Genomic DNA, 26,280 nt, shown 5'->3' on the forward strand with positions numbered 1-26,280 from the left:
TGAATGTGTTGAAGCGCTGAGGACTGTGACTGACAGTATGTGTCAATCATTTGGAGCTGCTTGCAGTCTGTAGTGAAACAGTGAGATTGTATGAAAAACAGACCCAGTGCTGCAGAAAACATTAGAATCACAGGCGAGATAATAGAACAACACAGCGCTTCCTCCTCAGAGGTGGGTGGTCACATTTACATTTCCTCTGCTCTGCCTGTTGGGATGTGTGAGTGCGAAGCCTGGGAACCTCCCTCTGAACCCCACCCCTCTACTACTAAAGCCCCATTAAAGGTCAGCAGCAGTCACCTCAGTGGAGAAAGGAGGAAAAACACCAGCAACAATCCCAAAACATACAGACAGTTTCCCTGCTTCTAAACAGACCAGATTTCCTCTGCTACTCCATTAGTTTCATACTATTTTATCGTGTAAGAAAAATCAAATAGTGGTAGAGACTAATTATGGACAAAGATGTCAGAACAAGAGGTACAATTTATTCTGCAAATGTAAATTTACATCAGCTTATTTTAGGTGAGTTAGTTTGTGAAACTGTAAAAAGCCCAAAAAAGGAAAATGTATTTATTTCTATTTCCTAGTCTATGCTCCAGAGGAAAACTAACAGTCTGAATTAAAGACCTCAGTTAGGTCTCACTGAGCTCAGAGGACTGAATATCTTTACCTTCCAGCCTTAAATCATTCTTAAAGGCAGATTGTGGATCATAATCAGCATTTAACAACTGGCCAATCAATAATGAAACTCAATTATTTTAGACCTTAATGTTCGATTTATTGTCGGCACGTTCCACCCTGTAAAAAGTTTAAGATATGGTTCAAATTAATGCCTTAAATTAAGGAAAATTAATGCAATTAAATTGGACCAGCTTTCCACGTGATTAATGCTTATCAGGTAAAACCTAACTGAAAGACTGAATAAATAATACGACATACACGAATATCAGATTTTTGAGTCATTGAACAAGATGGAACAAAATTGATTTTCCTTTATGTTTTGCAGCTTATTAATCTGACATGCAAATAATAAAAAATATATAATATTACACTCGTATAATTATTACATATTATAAATGACATTATAACATTATTTTTGTTTCTTTATGATCGGAAAAACACAAACGACTCGAGGTCCATCAGCTGCACATGACGTGGCTACAGTGAGAAATGAGAGAATCATACAGATACATCACCTGTCATCGGCAGCGTGACTCCGTGAAGCCGCTTCTTCTACCGGCTGTTCGAGCTTTCCTATCCTCTCAATTCAGACACACACCTCTGAGAATCAGCCGGCGGGATGAAGAGGATGAAGAGGATGCAGGATGCTGAGGAACAATAATGCAGCCGAGGATGACGGAGGTGAGGAAGATGAGGCATTAATAGTCCTTCCTGCTGCCTTCGACGCTGCCCGGATTTTATGGTAATGTGTCGCCACCTGCTGGACAGGACGGTGAACAGCAACAGCAGCGGGTAGAGAAGAGTGGTCTGGGTCTGGGTCTGGGTCTGGGTCTGGGTCTGGGTCTGGGTCTGGGTCTGGGTCTGGGTATCATCGGATAATCCGTTATTCATTTGTATTTTAAAAACGAAAAAAAAGGTTATTTGTTTGTATTTATTTGTATTTTGTTTGTTAGAATAAAAATGGGTTATTCCTCTATTTCGTCACAAGTCACATGGTTTTTTATTTTAATTATAATTTTAAACCAAAAACGAAATCACGTGGTCTGTTCGTTTTTGTTTTTGTTTTTGTTTCCAAACGAAAATCCAGAAAATCAGATTCAGAAAACGGCCCAATCATGGTTTCTACCATTTTCTTTTTTTTTTTTTCCATTTCTCATTTGGACAGAAGGTCGGTCGACAGAAAGGAAGCGGAAGTGAAGTGTCAAAATAAAACCCACGAGGATGTAATAGTGTAACATTATGCAAGCACAGGATCTATACCAGGGTAATGTTAGGAGATAGATAGATGAATAAATGAATGAATAAATAAATGCAGACATAAGCTACATGATTAAGATCTTCTATTGCTTTGTTCTTTTCATTTAGACATAAAATATCTTTTATCCAAAAAGTATGTGATATATTATTTAGTTGTGTAGAGTGAGTTATAGCCTAAATGTTTATATACAGTCTTTGGGAAGCAGCTTGTATGGTCCCTCTCAGACTGTAGTCTACATGGACCTGCTTCAGGAGAACAGCAGTCAAACTCAGCTGTCACCAGTTTTTCCTGCTTTCTCTGTCAATACATTAGTAAGTAACCATTAAACGATTTAATTTTCTTCTTAAATAGTCATATACATTATATCCTCCGTCCTTTGTCAGGACGCTGTGTCCTGCTGTCAACACCGGCCTGGCAGCAGCCTTTAAGCTCTGTTGTCTTTAGTTGGTGCCTTTGTCTGTGCAGTAAAGTCATTCTTATTTGTTGTTGTCTTCCAAACTGAACGAGTCTAGGGGAATTCAGCGAGCCAGTGCTGGGGCTACAGCTTCGCTCTGGTTGCCTGGTGAGATGAATAAGAGCTAGTGAGAACGCTGAACAGGAGGAACCAGGACCAGGGGACAGAGCTGTCCTCTCTCCTCACCTACTCCGAGGATATGCCCCACTGTCAACACCAATAGCCTGAAGGTTGGTGGCTGGGAGATTGTTGCAACAGCCCAGAGTCTCCTCCACACTTCATTTAGCACCTCCTCATGAGTCTGTGGTGTGAACATGAATAACTCTTTCTCTGTCCTCACTGTGTCTTTCAGGCTGTGGAAGACTGTGGTGTGCGTATGTGGTGGAGCTGAGGAACCGGCAGGTCAGGAACGACGTCTGTGTCCTGTCACATTTTTGTGCTATGTGCTGTTTCTGCTCAGGTCACACAACCTGCTGGGCCACGACCAGCAGAGGGTGGAGTTTGTGTTCGTCGCCATACACCAGAGCAGACCGAACACAGTTCAGGTCTCCTATGAAGAGGGAGGAGTTCACTCCAGGGGTGGAGACTGTGAAGAGACACCACCCGCCGACTCTTGCCCAGTGGCCAGATTGCTGCCACCTGTTTGAACCAGTCATGAAGAACTACAGGAACATTCGGACCTGTGGGGCAGTTATGCAGCAGACCACCCCTGCAGACCTGAGCCACACCACACCAAGAGGGTGTAGGGGCAGGACGACACGGTGGTGATGCACCACCACTTGTCTGTGGCAGCTGATCCTCTACCCCCTGCTTATGTGTGTGCCCCCCCCCCCCGTTTGCACTGCCCAGCTGAGCCCTGCTCACCAGTACCGCCTGCCCGGCAGAACTGCGGGCCAGCGCAGGTGAGAAGAAAGGTGTCGCCCATTGACAACACCATCGGAAATGAAGCTGCATCCTCCGTGGCAGCTCCTCCATGCTCCGCCCTCGGGCCCTCAGCTGGTGATGCTGGCTCCAGTGGCCCCTCAGGCCCTGGGTGTCAGCCTCTCCTCCTGTTCTTGTACCACACAACAGATGCAAGAAGCAGTTCAGGACAGACCCAATACAAGGCCATTGTGTCTCTGTAGAGACAGTTCTCAAGGAGCAGGATTGTCAACCCTCCTCCCAGAGACATGGACACTTTCAGTTCTGTATGTAGTCTTGTATAGTCATTCATTTTCTACCGCTTATCCTCTAGTAGGGTCGCGGGGGGGCTGGAGCCTATCCCAGCATCTTTTCGGGTGAGAGGCGGGGTACGCCCTGGACAGGTCGCCAGTCCATCGCAGGGCAAACACATAGAGACAGACAACCATTCACACTCACAGCCACACCTATGATCAATTTAGAGTATCCGATTAGCCTAGTCCCCATTTTGCTTTTTTCCGGAGTTTCCTGAGAGAACCCACACTGGCACGGGGAGAACATGCAAACTCCACACAGAAAAATCCCACGGCCGAGCCGGGACTCGAACCCAGAACCTTCTTGCTGTGAGGCGACAGCGCTAACCACTGCACCACCGTGCAGCCCAGTCTTGTATATGTTCTCTGTTATTGTCTAAAGTATCTGTAGAGAAAATTGTACTGTAGAAAAATGGAATTAAATATAACATTGTTGTTACTTGTGTTTGTTACTTTCAGTTGAATAAAATTTGAGTGAAACTTTTAGTAAGTGTAATTTTCTTTGTTTTGTAATTGAATGATGCAATGCTCCATCTACATCTCAGGCCTGGTTAGATGTTTGCAGAAATGATCAAGTGATAGTTCTGTATGAGGAGCAGCAGTGAAGAGATTAAACATCAAATCACACAGGATCAGCTATAAAACCTCCAGTTCTCGTCTACAGTTACTGTTGAATGAATGAATGGAGAATCACTCACTATAATGTCTGACTGAAGATCGAAGGTTTCTGCTTCTCCTTTGTTATTTTGTGTTGTGGATAAAAATGTCATTTAAATATTCACTACAGAATTATTAATACATCACCTATATAATGTTACTAATCAATAATGCGTAAACAAATTATTTGATTTCTAATGATAAAAAATAAACTTTTCAGGATATCATGAACACCTCAGTTCCTGACAGCAGTGGGACTTGAACCAGGAACCTTGGAATCAACTTGTCTCTTATGTAAATGTAGAATAGAATAAAACATTCCCTAATGACAGAGTGACAAACTGAAGAGCTCCACGTCTCTGAACTCTACTGGAGGATCAACCATCCTTCATAAACATATTCTCTCATGTGGTGATGATGATGATGATGATGATGAAGACGCTTCCATAGGTGTTCAGCTGTGTTGAGATGAGGTGTCTGTGAAAGTCACAGCATATGACACATCAAAGCACCAGTGACCCCTGCGACCTGAGGACGAGGGCAATGTCCAAATCCTTCATTACACTTGTGTCAGAACCAAAAAAACACTTTTCCAAAACAAAGCAGCTGTTGTATATTTTTTTATTTTCCTTTACATTTTTAAGACCAAATATAAAAATTCCCAGTGTATTAAATTAATTATATTAAATATTTCAAATGACTTATTGTTTATTATTTAAGATTTTTTTTCTTGGCATTTTTTGCCTTGTATCGGACAGCTGCAGCGACAGAGACAGGAAAGTCAGGGAAGGAGAGAGGGGACATGCAGCCAGTGGCCACGGGACGGACTGGAACCCGGGCCACTGCGGCGCTCTACCAGGTGAGTCGCCGGGGCAACCACTGCCTGACTCACTGCTTTTCTCATTGTGTCCTGTGAAACCTGGTGCATGGCTCTCAGATCTCTAACTGCTGACTTGTCTGTCTGAGGTTCCGTTCTGCTCGACAGTGTGACATGTGTAACAATGATTTCAACAGGGAAAAGCAACGTTCTGCACCGTTTGTGCTGAGACCATAACAGCATGTGACAATAAAAATATCATACATTGCAAATTTATGAAAAAGAAAAAATGGAAATATTACATTGACACAGAAGTTCAGCTCTCCGCTGATCTGAGCTCTGTGACAGAGTGTGGATACGAAGCCTCTCCTCTATATGGTCTCAGTTATAAGCGTCAGCTCATGTCACTGACAAAGACTCAACTCAGTCCTGAGTGAAGGGTCTGAAGATGTATTTTAGTTTTTCCTTTTTAATAAATTTGCAAAAATTTCAAAAATTCCATCACTTTGTCATTATGGGATATTGAGCGTAGATTGATGAGGGAAAAATGAATTCAAAGGATTTCATACACTGTAAACCTGATTCTAACCCGAACCCTAAAATCAAGTGTAAACCCTCAAACAGCAACCAACAAAATGTCCTCACTCCAAAGGTCTAAAAGTCAAACCTGTCCTTACATAGATCATACAAGTACACACATTAGGGAGCCTCATTTTGAATTTTTTTTCTGACCGATAGCCGACGCCCGTTAAACAACCATTAACCGTTAACCGACAAGATCAAAATGTACTATTTAGAATGGACGAGTGTCTGTGACCCATTAAAGAAATATGTTTTCTCTTCATAAGAAGGGGTTCATTTTTACATGTGCAGAACCAGCATAATAGTGGAGGAAAATATTTCATAACTTAAAATAGCAAATCGCAGCCAGACTTTCTGATGTATAAACAGTATAAGAGCAGCGACAGCACTGTATGTCTACTGGTGTCTGTTCAGAAATAGCAACATGTGGACATGCTGTGGGGTTAGTCTGCTGTCAGTCTGTTAACTGTGAGACGGGATGATACCGATGTCCCAGGAATGCACAGATAGCGCCTGCTAGAGCGGCCAGCCTCAGGAAGCACATCTGATTCGCTTCCCACCAGTCAAGAGGATAAGTGTCCGATGAGCGGGATCATCCCTCTCACACACACACACACACACACACACACACACACACACACACACACATTTTTAAAAATTGTTTAACTGATAGTAGTAATCAGTCCAAATTCTTATTGTCGGTTAACGGTTAAACAGTTTATTATTAACATCTGTAACACACACACACACATACACACAGATAAACGTGTATGTGTGTGTGTATATATATATATCTCCCTTCTCCGGACACCCTGAGTGCTTCACATGTGCAGGAACGAGCCCTGGTGATGATGTCAGAGCTCATCATGGCGCAGCAGCTCCTGGCTGGGCTGAATGAAGACGCCCTCCATGGCGCGCCACCAGTTGTGCGGGCTGGAGGAGCTCATGCCGTGCACCTCCCGCTGGCCGCGGATTGGGTGGCCGTACTGTTCGCCCGTCACGCTCAGGAAGACGTCCGTGCCCACGTGTTTGAAGCGCACGGTTTCGTCGCGCTCCCAGTGGACGCCGTCACACTGCACTGTCCACACGTCCAGGTCATCACCCTCGCCGTTCTCTCCGAAGGCGCTGACCTCCTGCAGAGGACACAGAGAAGAAAAGAAAAACATCTGTAGAGTGGTGATCTGCTACCATGAATGTATCCTACCAGCAAGTACTGAGTGTGTATCCGAAGCCTGATCACATCCCTCTGTGCCATAGAGCTTCATGTTGTCCAGTACAAACAGTGAGTGTGTGTGCCACTGTCTGACCTGGTTGTTAGACAGGGGTGAGCTGAAGTGGTGTGTGTGGAGGTTTCGGCCAGTCTTCATGTGTGTGATGCGGATGGCCTGACCACATTTGATGGATGCTCCGCGCTGACATGGGCGGTTGGGCTTTCCACGGATCTGCCAGTAACTGTTGGCATCGTCTGCGTTTTCCACTCCAGTTACAGACTGCTGTCCACTGCCTACACACACACACACACACACACAGAGTATGAGTGACAGATTTCAGTGAGCTCCATTTAACGGAAAGAAGTTGTATTTTCAGTTGTGAAGGTTAGACTGAAGCACAGACTGCTGATCACATTCTGCTGTATGATGCTTCTAGTTCATGGCTGGATCTCTCTGTTAGGCGGCCCGGTCTTAAATGGCTACAGGAACTGTGTACGACTCTGATCTAAGAAGAATCTGATGGCATCTGAGGCATCCAGCACCGGACAGTCCATGGCTGTGTCTGGATGATGACAGCCTCGCAGGTCATAGGGGTCTTTCATTATTCGTTCTCACTTTGGGGGCCACTGATGATCTGGGGCCCTGGTAAGGTTGACACTTTGCCCATGCGGTAATTAAGCTTTGTCGTATTTCCTCCATTAGTGCCATGTATGGAAATTTATATGGAGTCTAAAAATAGATATGGTAATAGCGTGCAGCAGGGATGGTCCTCCACAGAAAGCCAAAGGGAATTCTCCACTGAGAGTCCTCTGCAGCTCTGACTGATGCATCTGATAAATAGTTATAGTTGTTAAATTTGCAACAAGGAGTAAAACTGAAGGCTTTTTACTTTTATCTTAACGCTCTGCCTGCTTGAGAATTCAACTCGTCAGCAGAACTGCACAATTGATGGAAATATAGTTGACTCAATATGGCTAAGTGCAATATCCAAATCACAGCAGCTGCAGTTTTTTTTTTGCTAAAAGGTAAAATGTGTCACATTGTTGTGCACTGTTAGCTACAGATCATATCCTTTGTTTGGTACAAGACCGAGAAAAATCACATCATCATCATTTTTAAATTTCTTTCAGTGAAAATGAATAAGCGACCATTCCAACTGAAATCACATCATCATCTGCCAAAACAATTTTCTGATTTCCATCTTTGACGAAACAGAGCAGTGAGCAAAAGACAACAGAGCCGTCTTCAGTGGTTGCTGTCTGATCGACTGCTGCTGAAAAGCAACATCAATTCACAAATCGTAATTGAAAACTACATCCAAACCTCTATGTGCCGTTGTGCAACCTGATTATTTAACATCAAAAATGTTATCTCCACCTGTTTGTGTGAGGCGTCATTCATCGGACTCAGCCCAGTGACACGTTAGCTCTCTTCCTGTGTCGCTCAGAGGCACCGAGGCTGATGCGAATTCAGACTTTTCCTGTTTCACTTTCAGGCCCTCTGAGTACATGTACACTCCTCTTTATCACCATCTTTAGTGGGCGTTAGCAGATGTGGAACAGATTCATGTGTGTGAATAACTGTCCAGCCCACTGACCATCTCTGCTGACTAGGCACAGAGGGTGCTGAAGGCCTACGCCCCCCAGTGGTGTGTTATACTCCGGTGCTTCTCTGATCTCACTTTACTGCCTGGTTCCTGTACTGAAGCTTCACATTTAGACTCCAAATGTTTTGATGTTTTGATAAAAACCTGACTGAAAGAGAACTGCAAAAATACACAGTAAAACATGCTCAGACAAAACACTGTACTGCAGTTACCACAGTAATGTGTTTGAAAAATAACAATTTTCAGTTTCCGCATTGCATTGGTGTTTATTGCACTGTGTATATTTTAACCTCTCAACAGATCACTGTCCTGTCACTTTAAAGCACTGTATCTAAATGTATATACAAGCCTATGGAAAACAGAAGAGCTTTAGATTTAGAGCATGGTGTATCCAAAAAAAAAGAAATTACCATACTGAAAAAATTGTTTGGCATTTGATGCAAATACTTGATTTTTAGATGCTTTTACAGTATGATATTTTCAGATTTGTGGCACTTCGTATTTTGCAATTTATGGATTTGTGTGAAGAGTTTTGACAAAATGAGACCTAGTTTTGAAAATGTGAAAAAAAAACTGTATCTGTGGGTTGATACAAAGGAAGCTTGTACAAATGCAACAAGAAATGTTAATGTGTGTGGGAAAATGATGAACTGTTCTGAGATCTGCATTTAAGAGATGTGAGAAAGCTGTTTCTCATGAGTGAATTGCATCAAAGCAATTGAGAAAAAACTTTACATTTTTTATAATGGGCTTTACAAAACATTAAATTTATTTCAATCAATGTCAGAGGGGAAAATATGGAATAAGTATATGTTAAAACGTGCTCATGCGTAAAGATGACACACTTGGTTCTCTGGACTCAAATTTTAAATGGTTACTAAGCCGCTATCACGCATCGGGAAAACGTGATGCCAGACTACATTTATAGAAATGACAATTTCACCGTTTTCTGTTTGCCAGGCAAAAATAAAACCTCTCAACAAATGACTCAATACATATCACAAATACATACAACTTCTTCTGAATTTCGGCGCAGGATAATGCTGAAGAATATCCATTTCGTTTAAATTTCAAGTTATATTATAGGTTCACCTGCCGCCGCGCTGCTCCATCATGAAGCCTACACCCTCCTGGATTCCCTGTTTATTCTGGTTGTGTGCGCAGATGAGCAGCTTCACTTCGAATTGTCTATTTTTAAATAGAAATTTTACCCGCGGTTCTTATATAAGAATCTACAGACGTCTGGACAGAAGCAGCTGTGGATCCCCGGGCTGTCTGACGGAAGTTACCTGAGCCGTACTTGACGTCGTGGGAGTGCAGGCGGACGTTGTGTCTGGTGTTGAGCAGCTTGACCAGGGAGCCGCACGTCACGTAGTTGAGCTCCGACTCTCTCCCTTCACAGTTTGACCACAGCAGCGCGAACAGCAGCGACCTGACGACCATATGGAGCACGGCAGCTACCTCCATTTTATCTCTCTGTTCTCATGACCGGCACAACACAGATACAGTACACTTTCAAACGTTACTGCCGCCCGCGACCAATCACAGCTTGACAAGTCCTAACATGAGGAAGTAAATGTCAACGTGTGATTGGTTGGTAGATATTCGTTCCTTTTTTTTTTTCTCTCATCTTTATTGATTGTGGAAATCCAAATTTCAGACAAAACATACACATACATAGGCCAACATGTATACAAACAGAAATACATATATCAATCTAATAGAAAAACCAATCAAATGACATGAAACACAAAGAAGAAGACGTAATAAACTCCTCACGTTTCAATCTGAACAAACGCTGTCACGACTGGCAAGACATGTATACACACATATTCATTCATTTGCTGGTTGTATGTTTAAGTGTTTCTATGTATATATTACTGTAAATTCAATTACAGTAATTATGTAACATAACCCAGTAAAACACACCTGTGCAGGTAAGCTGCTGCTTCTATTTCAGGCAGCATTTGGCAGCTGCTTTGTGTCAGACCCAGGGACTGCAGAGGAGAGGAACATCTGATGATGGTGACGCTGGTTGAACAGGATGAGTATGAATAAACTGAACTGAACCGATGAAGCTGTTATGTGGTGTGTTTCTTTGGGATTTGTGTAAACTTTTGATTGTGGTTTTGATGTGGTGCGTGCACTCACCACAAGGACAGAGGGGGAATTGTGTGTCTGGATGACCATTTGAGTGTGTATTACTGAGTGTGCTCTTTACCATGGGCCACCCATAATCAGTGCCGAGATCTTCGTCACACGAGCCCTATGGAAGACCGAAGAGCTTTAGATTTATGGCTCATCGAAAAATCTTCTATACTGAAAAAAGTGTTGGGCTGTGTTTACAGTATAATATTTTCAAAGCAGTGTTTCATTTTGCAGATTTGTGGAACTTTGCTTTTTTTTTTTCTGTGTGAAATTTGGATTTGTTTTGTAGAGTTTTGAAAAAATGAGACTTAGTTTAGAAAATGTGTGAAAGCAGTAAATCCACACAATACAGCTGCTGTAACTGAGGGAAGCAAAAATGATGAACATGGAACTATACATCCGAAAATAGAGAAGAGAAATATGCAGTCAAACTTAGAACATAGCATCAATTAGAGTAGAGTAAATACACACCACGTACTGTGTGTGTGTGTGTGTGTGTGTGTGTGTGTGTGTGTGTGTGTGAGACTTGCCTTGCTTTTTCATATATATTTTGAAGAATGTTTATAATGATGTATCAGAGTGAGTGAGAGCTCTGTCATTTTATGTGACAAAGGTACAAACTGTTTTCATGAGTTGTCAGTGTGATGAGAAATGCATCAACACTGAGAGAGCGTCTCTAGTAGTGAACTACGTGTGGATACAAAGGAAACCTGCACAAACACAGTGAGAAATGCTAATGATGAACTGTTTTGAGAACTGCATTAAGAGTGGTGACAATGATGTTTCTGATGTGTGAATTGCATCAAAGTGACTGAGGAAAAAAATGTAATGTGTTGTGTTTGTCCGAGTGGCCACTAGGTGGCAGTATTAGAGCACAAATGGAAACCCTTATTCAGTAAACAGTGGAAAAAGAGTTTGTGGTTCTTATTTGATTTCAGTGTAAACTGTAGAGATCCACATACTTTGATTTAGTGCAGCCAAAGAGTATTTTAAATGTCACTGTGGTGTGGGGTTGTCTATTGACACATTAATAATTAACTTAAGTGTGGTCATTTGGGATGTAATGGACAGCAGATGATCTTTGTGTCTGAGCCTGGTCTTGATCAGCTGACTCAGGTGAGACAACAACATGAAGGGGGCGGGGCTGAGCAAACCAGTGAGTGTTGTACCAAAATGTTGCTGTAAGAACTGGGACCCGGGAAGTCAGATGTGTGAGGAGGTGGGGAACTGGTCAGACTGGCCAGGTGAGTTTCACCTGTTAGAGGACAAAAGGAGGGAGACACACAGTGTTTCTCTTCCACTGAGAAAAACAGACGGAGGATTATTAGCAGGTAAGACAGTCTCTATATATTCAATTATTGTGTCACTTTTAATGATGGACATGAAGCATTTGTTGTGTGTGATTCTCAACATAAATTGCAGTGCTTTTAAAAAAAAAAATTTTATTCATTTATTTTTCATTTTATCCAATTCTTCTGGTTTCGTGTGGAGGTGGCTCCATGCAGAGATGTCTGTTCTCTACAGTGCTAAAGTTTTAACACATGCTAACATCTCGTCAGGCTTTTTACAACTTCAGAAAGCGTTTGGACAAATGATTTCACATGAAGGCAATATATACCGGTCAGCAGACCGTTAAATGTAGTGATGGGTCAATGGCGCCTGATGTTTTGGAGCTTTCTCTTTATTTGTTTATTTGAAATATGGTGGCTTGTAAATCATAGCAGCCCTTCACCAGTTACAGTGGCAAGAAAAATGAAGTGAACCCTTTAAAATGACCTCCATTTGTGTACAACTTTGTCCTAACATATGGTCAGATCTTCACCCAAGTTACAACTTTAAACACAATCTATATTAACTCATAAATAATATACAAATAACTGTATTGTTCTTGTCCATATGGAAAACATCATTCAAACATCATCATTCAATCATTCATAGTATCGGCTGGAAAAAGTATGTGAACCCCTCGGCTAATGGAATCAGAGGTTACCAAATCAATCCATTCAATGAAACAAGTTTGCAGGTGTGAACAAGAAACATCTGCTGAGGTGAACCATGCCTCGCAAAAAAAGATCTCAGAAGATCTACGGTCAAGAGTGGTTGGTTTGCATGAAGCTGAAAGAGTGACAGAGGAATCTTAAAGAGTTTAACTGCTCATAAGTCCACAGTCAGACAAATGCACCTTGCAGAATGGTGAGAACAGGGACAGCTACAGGCTTAAAGAATCATTGGAGCTGGTTACCATACACAAGTCATGGTAGATGGTGGCAGGGAGCTTGGAGTCCTGCCATGGACACCACAGAGGAAACTGCTGTTCTCCAAAAAAAAAAAAAAAACTATTAAGTTAAGTAGTATTAAGTATTAAAGGGAAAATGTTTAATGCAGTGATGAGACTAAGTTTGGATTGTTTGGGAAGAACATGCAGCACTATGTATGGTGTAAAAAAAAAGCACTGCAAACTAACATGAAAACATCATCTCAATATGATGTACGGTAGGGGGAGCATCGTGATCTGGGGCCGCTTTAGGCCCTGAACAGCTCGCCATCATCAAAGTACATCTACCACAGAATGAATTCAAACAAAGACAGTTCACCTTCTGGAGCGGCCCAGTCAGAGCTCACACCATGGCTGAGGAGGGAACAATGGTCCAAAACGGTGCAGGTCTGATCAGCAGAGTTATGAAATCCAAGTGTTCACTTACTTTTTCCACAAGCACTGTGAATGAATCTCTACCAAAGGCATGAAAGATTATGATCGTTTGTGTGATATCAGCTAAGGAACACTTGGTTTGTCTACATTTGTGACTTAGATAAAGAACAGATCAAGATTATGACCAGTCAATGCAGAAAACCAGGTCATTGCAAAGGTTCACATACAGTACTTCTTCCTGCTACTGTATACTAACCTGTATATGAACCAGAATATATCGGCTGGTTGGAAAAAACAAAACCACTGGAAGTTTTAACGAGCATTTCTCAAATTCAGTCAAAAAAGTATCAGTTAAAATAACCCTACTGTTTGAAATAGCTGTATCATTGAAACACAACTGAACTAAAGGTAAACTAAGATAATGAATAAAAAACACTGGAGGATGACAATAATTAGCAAGACCGTGGTAATCATTGGATGAAGGCTCAGCAGAGCTTGGTTCATTACACTGCACTGTCACTGTGAAGCTGCCTGAAATGGAAAATATATATGAAAATAATCCAAACTGCCAAGAGAAGAAATGTTGCTGCTGGTAGACAATATCTGTTCATCAGAGAAAAAGCATCATAAGGAGGATTTTGTTGCGCAAGTAAAGACAGTCCAGCTTTATTCTTGCTGTCTGCATCTTTTAAAGGTGTTAAATGTTGTTTTTTCTGTTGCTACATAGCTAACGTTAGCATTAACAGCTGTTTACTTATCAGTCTAGAGGAAACGTTGTGAGTTCATCGTCAAACTTCATTCCTTTCCTCACCAACAGCTGTCTACAGACAAACGCTGATGTTAAAAGCATGGTTGGGGTTGTTTGAGGCGGGGTTGTGTGGGGTACTTCTCCATCGTCAGTGTATTACCTGCAGTAGATTTGACTTCCCAGTTTGGAGAAGCAGCAGGAGTAAGAGCAACGTGCTGCTGTCGATGGGGTCGGCTGAAAAAACCGGCCACATTTCTGCAATGAAAACCTGGGTCATTTCCAGTCGGATGGCTTCATGTATTCTGACCATGATAACTGTTGTACTGGGGCCGACTGTTAAAACTGGGTCAAAGACCGACTTAACTGATAAGAATGAACTTTTTCTTTCTCCTCTTCTTTTCTTCACGTCTTCCTTCTCTTTACCTTTCCACTTAATTCTTCACTTCTTCCTTCACTGTTTTTACTCCCTTAATTTTTCCTTCTCTTGTCCAGCCTTTAATAATATTTAGTACATCATTGGATAAAATACTTTAGTTAACAGATTTAGTATTTTATTGTTTGGAATAACAAATCGGCAGCTCAGTAATCATTTTTTTTACCTCTCCTCCTCCTTCATTCTTCCTCTCCACTCTCCCCACAGGGATGAAAGCAAATGTAAATCTTCTGGCGCCTCACATTAGCCCTCACACCTGATAAACAGGTAGTATGATTCCAATGGGAGAAGGCCCATAACCCCACCGTCTGATCACCGTCTGATCACCGTCTGATCACCGTCTGATCATCTCACTTTAACTGTAGACCATCTGTTGACAGGAGACTGTTTGAATTCTCTGTGTTTCTCCTTGAAGCGGACACAAAGTCCAGGTCCTGATGTCTTCAGAAGGAGTTGCTTCTTTCACCAGGTTCGACCGGGTGCGGGAGATCCCATACTATGACCAGGTCCCTGTTGGCTTCGGAGGGTGGGACCAGGATCTCCCCCCGCCACCAGCACCTATGCATGGAAAAATGCAGGCTATCAGCTTAGACCCCCTTCCCCCTCCCCCTCTACCTGAACAGCCAGCTGTTGGGCTTGAATCTTTCGACCCCCCCAGTGATGATGAGGACAGCTATGACAATGAGGATCTTAAGCCAGTCCACCGCTTCGTCCCCGACTCTGTCAAGAAGTTCTTCCGTGGCAGTAGCAGTAAGCGTGGCAGCAAGGGCTGGTCCATCCCGCCACCTCTACCTGCCCCTCACTCACCTGCCCCCTCGTCCAGGAAGAGTGCCATGTGTCACACCACTGTAGGGGTCCCCTGCTCGCCCCCGCACTCTGCCCCTCCATCTCCGTCCCTTCCCGGCTCCTATTTGGACCCGTACGGCGGCTCTGGGGGCAGCTACACCACTCAGAAGGAGCAGGACGGACTGCTCCTGGGCGCCGAAGCCCTCAACTCTGCCTCTGTAGTACCCAGCAACCTGTCTGCCCTGACCTATCAGGAGCGGGTGGAGGAGTATCACCAGCGCTACGCCTACATGAAGTCCTGGGCCGGCCTGCTGAGGATCCTGGGGTGTGTGCAGCTGCTGCTCGGAGCAGCCGTGTTCGCCTGCGTCTGTGCTTATGTTCATAAAGACAACGAGTGGTTCAATATGTATGGATACTCCAAGCCACAACTGTTTGGGGGGCTCGGTGGAGGTGTTGGTGGAAATGGATATGGGGGCAGTTACACAGGCCCCAAGACTCCTTTTGTCCTGGTGGTGGCTGGTCTCGCCTGGATAGTGACCGTTATAATGGTTGTTCTCGGGATGACCATATACTACAGAGCCATCCTTCTAGACTCTTCCTGGTGGCCGCTCACAGAGTGCTCCGTCAACCTGGTCCTGGCAGTGCTTTATATAGCAGCGGGGGTGGTGTACGTGAGGGACACCACTCGGGGTGGACTCTGCAACATACCCGTCTTCAATAATGGACTAAATGGAGCGTTCTGTCGCACCGAGGCTGGACAGACAGCAGCCATCATCTTCCTCTTCTTCAACATGGTGCTGTACTTCATCAGCGCAGGAGTGTGTCTGAAGCTGTGGAGGCATGAAGCAGCAAGGATGAGGAAGGAGGGGCTGATACAAGAGGTCTGACACACATACACACACACACACACACACACACACACACACACACACACACACACACTCTCCTTTTGTGACTAGGTCAAAACCAACCTTTAATCCAGTATTATCACAGCTGGTGCAGCAGAGAGGAAGAGCTGAGCAAAGCAGCATCGTCTGTGGAAACTGTGGAATCAAACTTTGGTTGAATGAAAGTCAGAATTTGGATTCTTGTGATTAAACAGCTTACTGCTGACTGCGTACAGTTAACGCTGAATACTCTCTCGCTGTTTAAGTTCAGGGATCTCAAACCAGACCAGACGGGGCCAGAAGTTATTGTTGCATCTGGGCTGTACTTTTTAAATATGAGTTTTTAGAAAAATAGGAGCATGAGATTCATTTTGAATTTTGAATTTCTTTATTTCACTTTTAACATGACAATACCACTCCGCTCCTCGCACCCCTCCCTCTCTTTGATCAGTTACACAATGCTCCATAATTACATATTTGCAGGTGGTAAGAAATGTGTTCAACATGTACTTGACATTTTAAAAGACACAAATAGAGAGCTCGCTCGCCCGACTCAGCCACAGTGATGTTTTTCAGCAGCTAACACTAGCGTCAAGCCTCGTTGCGAGAGGAGTAGTAGACCAGATTGATGAACAGTCTGATTGGCTGGAAGGGGGCAGCTTGCATTGCTGTCAGACTGTTGAATGAGTCTGGGTCACAGAAGCCATTGACAATATTTTGAAATATTTTATTTCAAAATATTAGAAATAAAATACTAGAAAAAGTTACATAGTGTAGCTTTAACATGTAGCGTTCTGCATCTGACAATGCAACTTGACAATATGAACAATTACAGCATCACAGCAACATGTCTCTTAAACCTCTCTTAAACCTGAAGGAGTGATTGACAGTTTAATGTGACTGCCTGGTCTCAGCTGCAGTCTCAGTGTAAACTGCCCCTCCCTGGGAATACAGTCCCACTGGTGTTAATCTGCTGAACACACAGAGCAGTGTCAGGGACAGTTCACTCAACTGTATTTAACTAAACAAAAGAAAGTTTTAAAGCAGCCTCACTAAGAGAAAACCACAGACATTCATCCTCCCGACACCCTGTCAAATTCTCTACACTCTAACACAAGGTAGTTTTGATAATATGCTACAGTAAATGTCATTATGAGGAATCTCAGTGTGCTTTACACTGAGGTGCATACAGCCTCAGATGACACTGTGTGTAACAGAAGAATGTGATGAATTACTCCAGGACCAGCTGAAGACAGAGAAGAACCCATACACAAAAGAAATAATATGTGTCTACTTGTCTCAAAGACTGCTGCAGGGTTGAATCATGCATGTTATTTTTCATGTTTTTAACCATTTTCTGAAACATACCAAAGATTTTAGATATTGATTTTTTATTACCTTCTAGTCAGCGACTGGTTTACGTTAGTAAGTATTAAAAATGACCTTGCACACAGTTGCTTTACAGACAAAGTTTAATGACGGGTCGTAAGTGGGGCTGCACAATATTTTTCAGTATTGTCATGGCGATGTGAAGATGCCACATACTCATATCGCAAGATGTGGCAAATGAACTCAAACATGTAATTTCTCAGTTTTTTTGCTGCCTGATATAAAAGGAAAACTCACAGTTGTCACTGTCCACGGCCGAGAGTCTGACACAGCATCAGCACAGTTTTGTTGCTAGTGAGTGACATAAAGGCCAACCACCAATCACAGTCATTCTTGATAAGCTTATCAAACAATCAAAGAAGGCCCCGCCCCCGCTAGTCATGGACCACAACCCAAAAATAAGTGAGGAACAGGAGAAACATATAACATAACATAACATATATTTTGATAAAAGAATATTGCAATGTCAGTTTTTTTGCAATAGCGTGCAGCTCTACTAGTAACTGGTCTATTACAATCATCACTGGATTGTTTGTGAGCACTGTGAACATGTAAGGACTCACTCTCCATCTCCTCTTCCAAACCCAGATGAAAACTAACGGATCATCAGTCCCTCTTTCTATAGTAAGTATCACTTCTTCATCTCCTTGTAGTCACTGAATTGCAGAGAGTGTAGATGAAGTGACCACATGACTTTTTCACCTGCTGTAGCTGGGCTCAGCCTCCAGGGCCTCAGAGCAGACTCCTCTCCCCACCGTCCAGCCGGACATCATGGATAACCCCAACAACTCTGCACCTGCTCCTCTGGTGGCGCTGGAGCCAGAGATCCGCCAAGGCCACATACCAGCCGGACACATCCCCAAACCTGTTGTTATAGCAGATTATGTGGCGTGAGTATTATGTTCATGTTAAATTTCACGTTCCTGTTTGACATTCATATGAATTCTGGTAGGAAGCTTCTGAAAAACATCCTTGATTGAAGTTACTGATTTTGTTGTAACGCTCCATTGTGTTCCCCGACCTCAAAGTCAAAAGGATTTAAGTCTTCAGACCTTTAACTCAGTACTTTGTGGAAGCAGCAATCACAGCTCCGAGTCTTCATTCTTCCTGACAGATCCTCGCAGGCTCTGTCAGATTGGACAGGAAGCGTCTGTGAACTGTCACCTTCAGGTCTCTCCACGGGCAGGATTACTCAACGACAGTTACAGACTTTTCCTGAAGCCACTCCAGTGTTGTCCTGGCTGTGTTCAGTCTCAGGTCATGTTCACTATGGGGCAGGTTTTTGTTCAAGCACCTCTCTGTATCTGTATCTGTATCTGTATCTGACCAGTCCCCCTGTCCCTGGCACTTGTTATGGAAGCCGGCTGTCGGAGGGTACACCCCGGTTGGCCCCAGACAGAATTGTGAACCTGTCCGTGAATCTATTTTAAGCAAACTCAGGGAAAACACAAATATTCACAGCAGTAGTTGTTACATGGACGGCTCGATATGAGACACATTCTGTCGCAGTGTGACGGAGCTGCCAGTCCATGTGTTGTCTTCTGTGCTGTTTCCACAGGAAATACCGCAGCATCCACTCAGAGGAGGAGCGGGACCAGTACAAGGCTGTGTTCAACGACCAGTACGCTGAGTACAAGGAGCTGCACTCTGAGGTTCAGGCTATGGCCAGCAAGTTTGAAGAGATGGACGAGATGATGCAGGACCTTTCCTCCCGGCCCTCCAGCCAAATGGTACAAATCTCACTCAGCTCCACACAAACAAACAGTGACATACTTTAATACAGAGTGCATAACTATGTCCAGTAACATGCTGGGGTTTTGTTTTTACAGGAGAAGGAGCGGATCAGTGGCATTTTAATGGAATATCAGAGGAAGAAAGCTGTAAGTATTTATGATGAGCTGCTGTTTCTGTGCCAGAGAGTTCATACTCTGATTAAAGGATAATTCTGATTTATTTCAACCTAGCATAGTTCCCACAAATGTGCCTATTGTGGCTATTTGCACGTTTCTAGACATTACCCAGAGGGGCTGTGTGTGTGAACTCAAATGTCTGCATCAGTTGACATTAACATGAAACTGATTTTCACCTGCCACATCCTCGGTACAAAGTCCATGTAGTGTCTGACTGAGCATGAATGGAGCAGGTAATTGGTTGATGTTTCTATCCTGCATCATGCACCATCTGCCCAGATACCACCACCGAGTGTGAACACATCTCACACAGCCTGTTTAGTCCAAAGTCAAAAAAGAAATGGTCAAAAATAAAAGAATATATTTAGTTGTTTTATTATCCCAGGGTAAAAATATCCAAAAGTTAAAAAGAATGAGACATCTGAGAGAAGCTATGAATGGTGATCAGATCAGCTGGATGTTTGCATAATGGCTTCAAAACAAGTGTTGGAAATGATTCATGTAAAAATGATAATCACGTTTATGTGGGAGGCTGTAGGAGGCTCAGGCTGCGAGTCCTCGTGTCCCTGAATCTCTACGGTGACGTGGTGAGCGGGAAGTTAGTATGACAGGTTGAAATAAACTGGAATAAACCCTTGATAGCCCTCGCTGCCCCTGTGCAACAAAAAGACACCCAAACAAACTTTATTTTGACCTCCCTCAGATCTCAATTAAAAAGCAATATGGCCAAATCAATTATTATTGTCAGAACTGTCAATTATCATTGACTCAGGTGCTAAAGTCATACTGTATGTGGTATGAGGAGTGTCATTGTCAGTAGAAAACAATTCAAAATTAAAAAATAAATCAGTCTGGAAAATGTTCGACATGTGATGTAAATCTGAGTACAGAGACAGACATTCTTGTCTTGTATTCTTGAAGATGATACCTTTATTAGTGTAAAGTTTCGGGACACACCTGGCAGGATTCATCAGAACGCTTGCTCGACGGCAGGGAGCTGGCAGGTCACAAGAAGCTAGTAGCCACTGAGTCATCCTAACAAAAGCCTTTACAGTAAAAGAGGTTCATCAGGTAATTCATCAACCAAAACCAGGTCACAGTACCTGAATGTTTGAGTCAAGACAGGAATCCTCCATGTTGTCACCTGTGAGTCACACCTGGAGAATGTGAGCGCATTATCATCAGTCCGCAGAAACTATCAGGAGACAATTTGTTGTTTGTTCCTCTTGCTTAAAAGAAGGGAAGTAGTAGTTTGATAAACTGTGGTGGTACAAATACATTTTTTAACCTCACTATCTTCATTTAATACTCACTATAGTGAATAACTTAGTGGTAGAAGTAAATACATGAAGCTCATGAATATGATGCTAGACATTGTTTAAGGAGCTTTCCACAAATTTGACACATTTAGATACTTGTCAAGAATGTAGGACTGACTGACTTACTTCTACTACTAAGATACGGCACCAGTCTGCAATCTTTAAAGTATCCAGGATGGTCTAATGGCTAAAGACCTGCTACCCTGTCTATCCTGATGGTTAATGTTAATGCTTACTGGACTATAAGTTGGACTTTATATGGCGTAGACAGACTACTGACTATGTAGCAACATTTCACACACGGCTGTTGAACTGGGCTCAGATCAGGTCGCTGACAGTTGATTACATATTGTGACTGTGGCTGAGCTAATCAATGCGCTCTACAATGAAACAATGGAAACAGTGTAAAAGTGTCAAAATATTTTTGGTTTATTTTCCCGGACGGATCAGACTGTGGCAGGCAAAGGAACGGGTGCAGGAGGGGTAGAGCAAGGAGATTGTACTGAACTTTCTGTTACCGTATTCTCCATACAGTAACCCACCGGTGAAATTCTCTGACCATCATGAAGACTCCGTCCTCTGACGTAGAGGAATTTCATCACTCGGAGAGAAATTTATGTATTTGTTTTATATTTCTTTACTACTTATTTTATTTCTTTTCTTGTCAGGACCCGACATATTTGGAAAAAAGGGAGAGGTGTGAGTACCTGAAGAACAAGCTCTCTCATATCAAACAGAAGATTCAAGAGTACAACATGAATCAGACCAACAGCAACTAAACACTTCCATGAACATACCTGGATTCCATATGCAGTCTACAAAGGAAAACATGCTCCTTTGCACAGACTGTGAGACTGATGTGAGAAGTGAACTGTGAAAGTATCTCCCTACCAGGCAAAGGTCTGACTGTCCTCTGATTGTAGATGTACCATTATGACATTAAAACAGGTGCACACACATCACTGCTGTTAAATAATAATGATCATTGTAACATTGAGCACACCAACACCAGAGAGGTGTAGAAGGGGATGAGGACCATCACTGGCTATAAAGAGAAGAACAGCCAGGCGACATCAGGTGATTTGGACAAGACCAATGAGTTCAACCTGTTCTCCAACAGGTGTGACACAGCCTCACCTGTTCTCTCTCACACTGCTTCAGCTGCAGCTTCTCCTACAGCATCTCCTCCACAACCTGAAACTGAAGCTGCAACTCCCTCCACACTGGGGTCAAGTCTCTTGTCCTTTACAGCGGAGGAGGTGAGACCACAGTACGTCAGGTTGGATAACTGTCTCAGGGACAGTGATGAGCAGCACTGGGGCTCCACAGGGGACTGTTCTGGCTCCGCTCCTGTTCACCCTGTATACGGCAAACTTTAAATACAACTCTGAGTCCTGCCACATCCACAAATACTCGGTGACAAGAACTGCCTCCTTCTGAACACCTCAAGACCAAGGAGATGGTCATTTCAGGAAGCTCAGGTCCTTTGACGTCTGCAGTGAAATGCTGCACATGTTTTATCTGTCAGTGTTGGCCAGTGAACTTTTTAATGCTGCAGTCTGCTGTCAGACATGAACACTGGACACAAGACTGGACAAGCTGGTCAAAAAGGCTGGGTCTGTGCTTGGCAGGAGTCTGGACTCACTCAGGACTGAGATGCATGCAATGTAAGATGGAGGCCATCTACAGCTGCAGCCAACATCTCATCTCACTGGGCTGCAGAACAGAGAGGTTCAGGAGATCCTTTGTTCCTACTGCCATCAGGCTATACAACACCTCAGCCAGAGGAAGTGGACTAATTGAACTGTTATTGTTTATTTTATTATTAACACTAATAAACTAATGGACACATTAATTTGCCCTAGGGGATGTGTCTCCACTCTGGTATGTGTTTAACCTAGCTTAGCAACACAGATTGGAAGCAGAGAGAAACTGCGAGGATGTTGGATGTTGCTATGGGCACTTATGTACACCTCATCAGACACATATGAAATAAACCAGAACTAATCATACTAGACACTGCCTGAAAAGATCAATGAAATGATCTTGACGTAGATCAGGTTGACTCAATGTTAATGAAGGCTGCTGTATATAATAATAGACACTGCAGCAGACACCTTTCCTTTTGTTCAGTAGGAAGATACAATATACCTCTATCTACTGTACAGTATGTTTCATACAGTGGTGCTACACTCCACATTGCTTTAATGTATTATACACACACACACACACACACACACACACACACATAGTAGTAGTAGTAGAATATGAACTGTCTCTCTGTCACTGAATGATAAAGTGGAATATAACAAATTGGTGTTTTGTAATTAGTTTGTCACTCCATTTGTAAGCTTTTATTTGTACATTGATATGTTTGATTGATGTGTGTACACCGTTCTTTTGTATTGTATTAGCTATGTCCCAATGCTTCATGTCAATGAAGTACCTTTTTATGTGTTTTGCCTTTTTCGTTTTATTTTAGCCATGGAGATTATGTACAGTTTTTTGTGATCTCTGTTACATCTACTTTACACAGCTGCCCAAGCTCAGTTATGTCAGTGGCAATGAGTGAGGGTTTACAGTGAAGTTAAGACTACTATAAAACTGCAAAACCAGACCAAGGTTACATTTTCATAATTGATAGTTTGATTTATTTCTTGTTAATGCTGATATATTTAGCCTTGTTTATCCTAGATACATGTAGAAATATGAGTTTGCCAGAGCAAATGGGTTATTTTTTTTTCTTGATCTACAGTAACAGTGGCAAGAAGAAGTAAGAGAACTCAGATTCAGATCTTCATCAAAGTTACAATAAAGAACAAACATCATTTATTTAACTTATAAGACACAAATCATTGTATTGATTGCTGTTCAAAGTGTCAAAATGTCACAATGAACTGTATTGTCATTCAGACCATACAACAGAGGTGCACAGCAGAACAACATTGTGTTTTCTCCTGGCTCAATGTGCAGTCATATATAAAGAAAATCATATATATAAAATATAAATATACAAACACAAACATATAGACAGAGTGGACATAATAGTAGACTAGGGCATAACAAGTAGTGCAACATGTCAATTTTAGTAATAAAGTGCTGATGTTGATAAAAAATATAGTAAAAGTATAGTTGTGACTGAATATATCAACTGTACTTTTTTTACTACGTTTACTATATATATATATATATATATATATATTTTTTTTTTTTTTTGGGGGGGGGCCTTTTATGCCTTTATTGACAGTGCAGTAGATAGAGACAGGAAATGGGGAGGCAGAGAGAGGGGGAGTGACATGCAGCAAAGGGCCGTCCGATGCGGGACTCGAACCGGGGCCGACTGCAGCGAGGACCTAAACCAACTGAGCTACTCGACGCCCCGTTTACTATATTTTTAACTGCTGCGATCTTATACAGTCATACAATGTCCACCACATCAGCATAAGACGCATCACAAGAAGCATCTGCTGATGTGAACTGTGTATTGCAAAAAAGAGATCTCAGAAGACTCAAGATCTTCAGTTGTCAAAGATGTTGAAGTTAGAAGCATTAATGGTAAAGAGTTTTATGATATGTAGAACTGTGGGACTATTCGACACAAGTCAAGCTGCTAAAAACTGACTGTGAAGTAGGATGTCAGTAGATACAACTATGAGGCTGTTTGTGAAGTGAGACTGTTGAATTTCAGTGATAGAACTGAATGAGTCAGTGGTATATCGAAGTCTAAGATATATGCATGACTTTCCTGAGAAACAATATGATGAGAGGAAAGAGGTCTCAGTGCAAGATGAACAGTTCATGTCTGAAGTCATAGATCAGTGCTATCAGTTTGCGCTCCCATTCAAACAGCTGAATCTCAAGATGAATCATCATCATTGACTTGCAGAGCAAAGAACTGAATCCTGGAAATGGAAGTTCAAAAGGAACAAGGAGTTTCCAAAGAATCCACTAGCTTCTTGGAGGATGTGATCAAAAAAGCTGAGCTTGTACCACAGACATGGAGTAGAAATGGAAAATGTTGTGTGGACTGATGAAACTGAAGTTGTATTGTTTGGGAAGGACATACAGCACTACGTATGGAGTGAAGAGGAGCATGCACCAACAAGCACCTGTGATTAAATCCAAGGGTTCACTCAAGGTTTCAATTTCAAATGACCTGGGTGAACTGGAGAACGTGAACAGTCAATAAACAACCTTCCTGGCTCTGCTCGTGTAAAGCCTGGTGGACTGGATTTGTCTTTCATAGAAACTCTCATGCTCCCTTTTACTTTCACTTCAGCATTTGTATTTTGTAAAATAATTTAGTTTTGAAATTAATTTTAAATAAATAAATGGGATTTCTTACGATCTGTAGAATTCGTTTTATATAGGCTAAACCGAAAACAAAGGTGCTGATAGTGGAAGAAGGTAGAATAAGCTCACATAAGGTCTGTTTTAGTCGTTTTGATGAATAGCAGGACAGGTTAGACCCGTATGACCAGGGGAGGGGCAACATGAAGAGCACACACCTGTAGGCGAGTCTTTTTCTGCTGCTGAGCGCGCGGCCTGGGGGATGCGGCGGCGCGCCTAATGTGTTTTGTTGATGAGCAGAGTCGCTGCTGGTTTCATCAGGATCAGACGGTTCATCACAGAGGTGGGTCCATTAAACCAATAACCAGGGTCTGAGGGCGGGATGTGACGTGAGATGATTAACTCTGTGCTGAGGATTTACGCGCTTTAAAGTTTTAAAGTGTTTTAACGGTAGTCTAGAATTGGTGACAAAATATAGTTTCATGTCGCCATTTTTGTTTGTGGACCGGTTTGGCTCCATTTTGCGTTCTTAGATTTGAGCGGTTTTTCTTTACTTTCTCATCTTTACTCCAATCACATCCTGAAATAATATTTTTATATCATGTTTTTATTTATTTTTTTTTGCCTTGAAAATTTGAATCATTTAAGTTTGATTGGTGTCGGCATTTTCCTGATGTGTGAAATTCCCTCCATAAGTTGAACGGTTTGGAATGTAAATAGAAACTATCATATGAACTAGTTGAGTGACTTGAGCCCTGAGGGGTCAGTGTAACTCCTCCCTCTCACCGCTGCTTTGTTTCACCACAAACAAGCCTCCAGTCCAGGCAGCAGCTCCTGTCTTCTGCTGCTTACCATCTGGACACTATTTGAGCTGTCCATCATGCTCCATATGCAATTTGCATTCTATACTTTACTTACCACACATAAATATAATAATAACCTTAATTACCTAGGGTCTATTCCAGAAAGCAGGTTTAACAAACTCTGACTGGAACCCTGAACTCTGGGTTGATGAACCCTGAGATGGGAAACTTTTCAGCTCCAGAACAGCTGATCTGAGTCAGTTCAATCAACTCTGAGTATGTTCACCTGAGTTAACCGTGTGCATGAGGAATATAAAAAGCCATCAATCAATGGATCTCTGATTCAACGATTCACCATGGCAACAGGTAGAGCAGAGCCTCCATTTTAATCCAGTGGAGCCAGAAAGATTCATGTGTGACATTAAAGCACATTTACCTTT

General features: G+C 42.5%; 2 protein-coding genes across 2 annotated transcripts in view; one reads left to right on the top strand and one right to left on the bottom strand.

The window, feature by feature from the left end:
• Positions 1 to 4,868: 4,868 nt before the first annotated feature.
• sdf2l1 (stromal cell-derived factor 2-like 1) lies at positions 4,869 to 10,017 on the bottom strand. Its single transcript, XM_023397534.2, has 3 exons — positions 9,767 to 10,017; positions 6,968 to 7,164; positions 4,869 to 6,793 (listed from the first exon to the last, which is right to left on the bottom strand). Exons 1-3 carry the CDS (start codon positions 9,942 to 9,944, stop codon positions 6,515 to 6,517), a joined length of 654 nt encoding a protein of 217 aa, XP_023253302.1. The 5' UTR covers positions 9,945 to 10,017; the 3' UTR covers positions 4,869 to 6,514.
• A 1,873-nt stretch (positions 10,018 to 11,890) lies between these two features.
• Positions 11,891 to 26,280, top strand: part of oclnb (occludin b) — a 23,288-nt gene continuing 8,898 nt past the window's right edge. The window contains exons 1-8 of the mRNA XM_023397553.2: positions 11,891 to 11,956; positions 14,664 to 16,123; positions 18,107 to 18,142; positions 18,230 to 18,408; positions 19,077 to 19,248; positions 19,348 to 19,398; positions 21,416 to 21,524; positions 25,285 to 25,380. Of these exons, the coding sequence (XP_023253321.2) occupies positions 14,894 to 16,123; positions 18,107 to 18,142; positions 18,230 to 18,408; positions 19,077 to 19,248; positions 19,348 to 19,398; positions 21,416 to 21,524; positions 25,285 to 25,380 (1,873 nt within the window). The 5' untranslated portion in view covers positions 11,891 to 11,956; positions 14,664 to 14,893. The remainder of the gene's footprint in view (positions 11,957 to 14,663; positions 16,124 to 18,106; positions 18,143 to 18,229; positions 18,409 to 19,076; positions 19,249 to 19,347; positions 19,399 to 21,415; positions 21,525 to 25,284; positions 25,381 to 26,280) is intronic.

Source organism: Seriola lalandi, unplaced genomic scaffold, assembly GCF_002814215.2.
Source record: "Seriola lalandi dorsalis isolate HSWRI2012SDOR001 ecotype SW California unplaced genomic scaffold, Sedor1 jcf7180002054883, whole genome shotgun sequence".
In the NCBI taxonomy this organism is placed as follows: Eukaryota; Metazoa; Chordata; class Actinopteri; order Carangiformes; family Carangidae; genus Seriola; species Seriola lalandi.